Source organism: Typopeltis vanoorti, chromosome 1 (assembly GCF_054136105.1).
Source record: "Typopeltis vanoorti isolate ZY-2024b chromosome 1, IOZ_Tvanoo_1.0, whole genome shotgun sequence".
Classification (NCBI taxonomy): Eukaryota; Metazoa; Arthropoda; class Arachnida; order Uropygi; family Thelyphonidae; genus Typopeltis; species Typopeltis vanoorti.
The window spans coordinates 124867852-124876229 of record NC_143549.1 but is presented as its reverse complement, the minus strand read 5'-3'; the positions used below and the strand labels follow the sequence as shown (position 1 = coordinate 124876229).

Sequence of the window (8378 nt, the reverse complement as noted above, 5' to 3'; positions counted from 1 at the left end):
GTGCGATGAATAATATTTATGTATATGTATGCTAGAACGCACAGTCCGCGCGGTTAGCCTAGTGGCTTTGCCCTTCGCAACCATATGCCTGGGGAAGGAGGCACAGTCAAGTTAGCCGGTCTTGGGCGCGGGCAATAGGAATTTTTTCGACAGTTTATCTGGCGTTTTTCATCCCGCAAGCAGGCAAACCGGCCCCATGAACATACGCCTCTACAATCAAAAAATATATTCCCCCAGCGGCAGACTAGGCGACAGGTCGGCTGGGAGTGGTACTAACAAGAAGTCGCACGCGGACCCTGCGTAGGAAGCGGGAATAAGGCGTAGTGAAAGAAGATGCTAGAAAGCACGGAAGCGAATATTGAAGAGTTATCGATAAGAGTAAATATTGAATCAGTGACAAACAGAGAGAGAGAGAGAGAGAGAGAGCAGTTAAATCATGAGACTTGGGGGATTCGAATTCGTAAAAAGAATGCTATTCACCAGAAAAAGAATACCGGTGTTCGAACAAACAAGATGGCTTTACATGCAAAATTATTTTTACCCTACAACCACGAGTGCTCATCTCTCAACTGTGAAACTCAGAATGGTTTATACTTATATGTATAAATAACCACAAATAACCACAGTCGATTTTGTAATGCTTATTTCTTTACAGGGGAAAGAAAGAATAGGTTTTAGTTTGGTTATTAATGTGTGCGTATTTTTTTAAACGTTCTTGTTTTTTAACAAGGAGAGTCAACTAGCATTTTATTAATTCAGTTAAAAACAAATAAAATGTCTTCAGAGTTTCAGCTGTTGAATCACAGTTAATTTTAGAATCATAAGTGGGAAAAATAGCACACGCGTTATCATAGTACACTGGCGTCATGAAAGCAATCTGTTTCTCGTAACAGTAACTCGATAACTTTTAATTAAGAAAGTTACAAAAAGGAAAAAGGTGATCTACGATCTGTTTAGAAATATCCTACTTTAAGATATAGGTATCATTACGAGAATCACGCACAATATAAAACGTGTTAAAACACAACGAAATAAATAGATATTCCAATATTGAAAAGTTATGAACATAAATAAAAATTAAAATAAAATAAATAATTATAAGTTTGACTCACTCGAACATAACCTCTATAGACAGTTAGTAGCTACCGATTATTTACAGCTGTGGAAGCTGCAAGACTTTTTTACTTCTTTTTTGCACAGACCTGATACTTCGAAATACCATACACAACAGGCACAAAATATGCTTTAAGCTTGACTGGAGCAGGAAGCTCCTGTTGACCCATATAAACTATTTCGATATCATTTTAGTTGCATGTACATTTTTTACCAAATCAATGCTAAACGAAGATATGAAAATAACTCTGAAAAGCAACAGGCACAAAATATGCTTAACGCTTGATTGGAACAGGTAACACCCCTTTTTTAATATAAATTACGTAATTTTGAATGTCATGTTAGTTGCATGTACAGTTTTATGCAAATCAATGCTAAGCGAATATATGAAAATGCATTTATATATAACTAAACCTGTAGTGAATTCATCAATAAAAACACACGTACTAACCACAGTAATGACTATTTAATTCGTAAATATTTCATCCCAAACTGTATGTTATTCCTAGTATTGTTTGAACTACTGTACTGATGATTTCCCAAGATACTTGGGATGAAATATTTAGAAATTAAATAGTCATTACTGTGGTTAGTACGTGTATTTTTAGTGATACGAAAATACATCTGAAAAAATGTAGGCTGCGTAAGCATAGTGAAATCCTCTACACTTCTACAATATAAGGGTGCATGTTGTGTTTGAAATCATGGGCGAAGCACTAAGAATATGTGTGATACACAAGAAATCTCCGATTACTGTATATTCCAAAACCATGTTTCGTTTTTATATAATGCTATATATTTATGCCCTGTAGCATATTTTGTATGGATCCAAGAACTTATTTATCCAAATAAATCCAAGAACGCCTTTTATTCTCCAAATGGAATAAGGAAAGCCATTCAGCTCTAACTACTTTTTAACAGCTAGCCACCACTCTTGCCCATTCACAAAATAGCTGGCGCAACAATATTCATGACGTTAATTGCAACCAGGGAAGGAGAGTAAAGAAGACAACTGCCACCATCTCGTAGTTTTTAACGCTAACAATATATATTATTATTTACCGATTTTTTTCAGTTTACGGGATGAAAACCAGAGAAGAAACTTCTTGCAGTGCTAATAATCTACTAACTCGGCTATGAAAGTAGCCGCGTAAGAAAATACTCGTTGACTGGAATCGAACTTAGAAAGGACTTTCTTCAGTCGGCCTAACAGTATAGATGCAAAACCATTTCCAAGAGCTATATAGGTCTTAATAAATTAATATGAATTAAAATAAAAATATGAAATATACTTATATACTCAATGTCTTTTATAAAAAGAAAGAAAAAGTAGTGCGTCACTGTTTTAAATGGCTGAAAGAAAAAAAACCTTTCAAAATGTATGCAGTTATACAATTAATTCATTAATTATAATGAATCAATTGTAATTATAAGGAATTAATTCACAATTATAAGACCAACTTGTAAAGGAAATGTTCGATTCCTGTGCACTGAAAAATGAGTGTATTTGATAAATTGAACTACAGCAAGTAACGTCCTTTTAGACAACATCAGAGAGTGGATCAGAGAGATTGACTCTCATCAGAGGATGAGGCTCAATAGATCGCAGTATGGCAGCTGCCCTTCTAAGCACGACACCCAGACCGGTATCTAGGTCGTCTGCGGACGAATTGGTTCCCGCACATTACACCTGAATGGTGCGGCGTAAGAAGCAGCAGGCGCATAGTCTCAACGGTTGCCTTGATACTTCCGTTCTGGTGGCCTCATCGTCAGAGCGATCGCTCCGTAACGGTACGAAAGCAATTCCTGCTAGAGCTGCCTTTCAACGCGCGAGGCACGAGCAGGGGCGTGCCGGCGATATGTGCAATGTTTGCGACCCACACAGACGCCAGGATGGTAAAGGCGCCAAAGATTTCAGGCGAGGAGGAAATACTTTAAAAAAATATTATTCATTAATTATATCAAAATTAATTACATATTTGTTTAATTAAACTGTAATTAAATTTTAATTACAGTTTATAGAATTGTCTGAAACAAATTATGTATAATCACTTATTTGTTATTATTCCTTAAGATCTTGTTTTATTCTGGTCCTAGTTCTAACAAGTAGTTTAGCGTAAACAAGTAAAAACTTGAACTTGCGTGAGTTTACTGTTTACAGGATGACCTGCATTTGAATTTGTTTAATCTTATTCACACTCGCATTTGTTCTAAACATATATAAGAAAATCTGTTGCAGTTTTTAACTTTATTCTATATCTATAGAATATATCTATATTCTATATCTATTCTAGTGGCAGCATCTTGCAATGTATCTGAATCGTTATGAGAAAAATTAAAATCTTTTGAACAATTACAAAAAAATGGACAGAATTAATTACATCCTTAAAAAATAAAACTTTTATTGATCATTTGCAACAAATAGTTTTAGATAATGAAAGGAAACGTTGGTATGAAGTTACAAAAAGAATACTTTTTGTAGTATAGTTTTTAGGCAAACAAAATCTAGCACTTCGTGGTAAAAGTAATCAACTTTACGATCGCAACAATGGCAATTTTTTAAAATGCATTGAGATGTTAGAAAAGTTTGATCCTTTTATATCGGAACACACGCGACGTGTAGTTAATGATCCTGACTTTAAAAATATGTCTTCCTATTTAGGAGATAAAATTCAAATGAAATACTCACTTTATTGTCATCAAATATTAAAAATAAATTTTTTATAAAATTGTTTTTTATTGGGGGAGGTATAGGGGCACCGACTAAAGTTTTGCACACAGGCGCCGGACACTACTGGCGCGCCCCTGGGTACGAGTGATATCGTTGCAGTGGCTAGACAAGATTTTGACTTAGAGGCGTTCTGTCATAATCCCAAGGATGGTAGCTACGCACCACTCGTAAATAGACCAAGCACATGTGCCAAGTGTCCGAAACTGCGGTTCCTCTCGTACTGAGCAGGATTACTATCGCAACGATAGTCATGAGTTGGGTAAAACTAACCTCTCTCAAATCATTAGTAGGCTGGACCCTCTCTTGACGCTTGCTATCATCTCGCTTCAAGAACCTAAAGACGTTCAGTTCATGCATTTACCACAGCATTTATAACCATCAGCCACACTCGCCACTGTTTCATAGTTATAGACTTGTATTATTAAGATTATTGCCAGATTAACGTGCACCTTCCTGTAACTGACCAAGCACATGAGCTTCATCCATGTTTAAGCTAACGAGGGATACTATTTCCATCTTAATAGATTAGTTCATTTATGGCGGGTTCAAGCTACAGAGCCACCAAATCGACCGAACGAGACATCCATCGCTAGAGAGAGTCAGACAAGAAGGCAACAATTTCTGTACCGGAGAAGGGCGTTAAAGTTTGAATGGAGTACACCATTTCCTCGAATTATAGCAAGTTCTTCTAAAGATGGACGCTAGCTAGTCAAATTCCCTACAATAAAGCACTTGAGTGTAGATTCGGGGGTGTGGTGGCAATGTCCCACGTTATTCAGAGAAGCATTCCGCTGTCTCTCTAAGCGATTCTCATACGAGTCGTGCCGGACCTGGCCTTCCGCCAGGAGATTTTGGTATGTGCTATTTCCCTCTCCTATATACTATCAGGATCCCTGTGATGATTTATTAAGAGGCCGATATCAATTGGCTAATTTATTTGACCAGAACCAGGGCTCGAGCCGCCACGTCTACCTCAAGGAAAGTCATATTTACTGCCGCCAATTATTCCCTAACTTGATTGATATTCTTCCACTTAAACATCCATAATACTGGTCAGAAATCACATTGGCGGCAACACCTCTGAAAGACCATCAAATTGCTTTGTTTTAATAAGATAGTCGGATTTCCCTGGTTTTTCCGTGCCAGTTCTGAGTCGGTGTTAGCTGCCGGCCGAAACTGTCGAACCAGACGTGCCACCGGCAAAACTGTCCATCGCTGGACAGTTTTGCCGAGTCGCGAGTCATACCGGCTTCGGACTCCAGTCCTCAGAACCAATTCTTGTCCCTAGTTTACGGATCCGTCTTGTCTTACCTACATTCCCTTAACCTCCCTTACCTACATTATTCTATCGACTAGAGGCTGTTCACCTTGGAGACCTGCTGCGGATATGGGTACGGTCCAGCACGAAAATCACACTCTCTCCTTCCGGACACCTTAGGACACGCAGTGCTTTTCAGGACTAGCATCCCTATCTCCGGACGAACCGATTCCACGGAGCCAAACCATTACAAAGAAAAGACAACTCTCCCCAAGACTCCGTAGACCTCGCGTTCGTTTGCATTACCGCACTTAGCACCAGAAGGGGCCGATCTCGGTGTCGGAGTTCGGGAATATTAACTGAAATTCCTTTTGGTCTACCAGCGGGACCAGTTTCTTTTCTCGCACCATGCCGCTTTGGAACGGATTTCTCCTACCCCTAAGGACCGACTGACCCATGTTTAACTGATATTGAACATGGGTTCAACATCAGTTGAAACTTCCCCACCTCTGTCCTCAGGTTTCTCACTTGATTATATGCAGTTATACAGAGAAGTAATCCACAATTTTAATGCTAGTGAGAAGGAACTATAATTAACCTACAATTGAACTACAATAAGCACCACACTTGACTATCCAACAGCTCATTAAACGGGAGGATTTGCCTGGAATATATCTGAAATGCCATTCTTTATAAAGCATTGTGAATACGGTGTAATAATAGAAAACCCCCTCCCATTGTGAATACTATTCTGGTCCATTAAGAAGAAGACAAACAGCTATAGCTAAAACGGCCAAGTTAAACTACGTCAACAGGCGCCAAAGAACTGGAGAAAGGTCGCGGATGCAGTTTTAACACTGGGGCTCCTGTTAATCTATAAATTAAAAAAAAAAAAGTTGCAAGCACCCCAAACTAAACCAACGGATTCATAATCTCAAAATGCTCTGTTACTATGAAGCAAGTTTATGAATCTGTTCCATTTCAATACGATGAAAATGCATATTTGATTTCATTACGTAGGATTCATGATATTTCGCTTTAAAAACTTACTCATGAATTTTAAGTGTGATTTAAACACTCCATGTGAAGTTTACTTTTGATCATAATTACTCTGGTATTTTCCGTGTCTCTGCACCTGGTTCTCTACAACACGAAAAGGCAATTATCAAAGTCCTGCGCGACTAACTTGCCTTTCAGTAGATAAATGCATATCATTAATAGCCGAAGCGTATCAACAGTGGATATAATTAATTTTTTTAATATTAATATTCAAAGAATGTGTATGGAGAACTAATTTGGATGCTACGTTACTTGAGACGTAGCATCCAGATTAGGTTAAGAGAAGGACTGTCAAAAAGAAACATGCGCTTGAAACAAAATCAAAGGCAGAAAAATTGACACACACACACACACACACACGAGAGAAAGAGAGAGAGAGATGATCAAATCTACAATCAGCTATGTTATAATAGACAGATTTCGAAGAAAACTCTTGACAGTGAATTAGATATGGTGTCGAATCATTATAGCCAATGTTTTTGTTTCTAATATCTATCAGGGATTGATGAAATTGAGTCAATTTTTATTATTTTTTGGTTTCTTTGAATTTTTTATAAACTTTCTTAATCTTACAATGCGAATTTATTTCTTGTTTTTTTTAATAGATAGTTTGAGCTATTACATTTACAACGCACACACACACACACACACGCACACACACGTCCTCATGCATGCTTGCGTGCGTGCGGCACTCTCCGCATTATTATTAGAGTAATAATAATATTTGATGACTTCCTTAAGCAGTGCTCATTTATCTAAGTTCGCTAAATTCTCCGTATGTGAAAATGTATATTCTTGCAAAAATTACATTAAAAACATGCGTTACTTATGCTTCGACCAAAGTCTCGCCATAGGTGCCATTATGCCGTACTGCAAATAAAGATTCTTTCCATTTCCTCTTTCTTTGTTCTTTATGTGCGTAGTAGCTTTAAATCGACGCAACCCTGACGATATGTCTTTGAACGCGAATAAATATTGGAATCAAAAAATGATCATTTAATAACATTTAATAACAACGAAAGTGTTGACGGATATACTGTACATCATATGAGGGAAAGAAAAAAAAAACGTTATTGTAGAAATTCTTTAAGGAGAAATATTGTAAGTGAAATATTGCAAGTTCTCTTAAAACTACAACAACAAAGAATAAGAAAAGAAGTTAGTCCCTCTTTCTTAGACTTAAATTTTATGTGCATGTTACAAAACATCACGATATTTCACTATTATTAATTTTTATTTGGAAAATACTTTGTAGTGCATTTTTTTACTCGGTAATTCTAATAATAATATAATTACGATAAGTGATGAAAAGCGAGCAGTAAAATGACCTAAATAGCTGAATTATATTCTCGTAAGTATATTTGAGGGAAGAATTTCTCTAAGCTCTACTGAATTACGTAGAGTTGTTATTCTTATCATTTATCACAGATGACAACTAGTTAAATATAGTTTAATTTTTAATGTTGTTTTTTTTCCTTTAGAATAATAGATATAATAGGAAGAAAGATAACTGGTTGACTAGAGATTTAGAGAAACTCATATAAAGAGAGAGAGAGAAGAACTATGCAGTTTCTTTCAGGCATTTCGTAAGAAGAGATGGATAAAGGTATGAGAACTTGAGATTTTTATTCTTGCTTTTGGCCATTTCGTTAGGCAGAGTGGGAACAACTGGCATTTCCTTTTCAGTTTTCGACAGGATGAAGATGTGTTTTGATTTTCTAAAGAAAATGGGACAGTTTTTCCTAAACTTTTATTAAAACGCTTATGCACACAAATAAACGCAATTTGAACTTTAAGAAATGCACTTTGTTTAAAGACTATCATAATTGTAATAAAAAAATAAATTGAGCGTTTTTTATGTGCAGATTCGTGTTACAGTCGATGCCTGTAACTGCATTCAAAGCATATCGGTCGAAGAATAGCAGTTTTTAACATCTTATCCTTCGTCTCTCCCTACGGTCACGTTAGGTGAGTCATTCACTGCCGATACACTTCCAGTAGATTGCGCTTCAATTTCAGGATGGTACCACTGATTGTTGAACTAGGATGGCCCAATTTGTTAACAGTTTGGCGAACAGATAGACTAACAAGATGACATCCAATCACTGCGCTTTTTTCAAATCATCACTTCTCTTTTCTCAGACATTTCATCCCAACACATTTGCACTGACTAGGGAGCATAATATTCCTCCAAATGATATCGGCTACAAACACGTG

General features: G+C 36.8%; 1 protein-coding gene across 1 annotated transcript in view; it reads left to right on the top strand.

Annotated features, from left to right (window-relative positions):
- Window positions 1-7661: 7661 nt before the first annotated feature.
- LOC150110389 (uncharacterized) overlaps window positions 7662-8378 on the top strand; it is a 60205-nt gene continuing 59488 nt past the window's right edge. Inside the window, exon 1 of the mRNA XM_090393452.1 lies at window positions 7662-7767. Within this exon, the coding sequence (XP_090249578.1) occupies window positions 7758-7767 (10 nt within the window). The 5' untranslated portion in view covers window positions 7662-7757. The remainder of the gene's footprint in view (window positions 7768-8378) is intronic.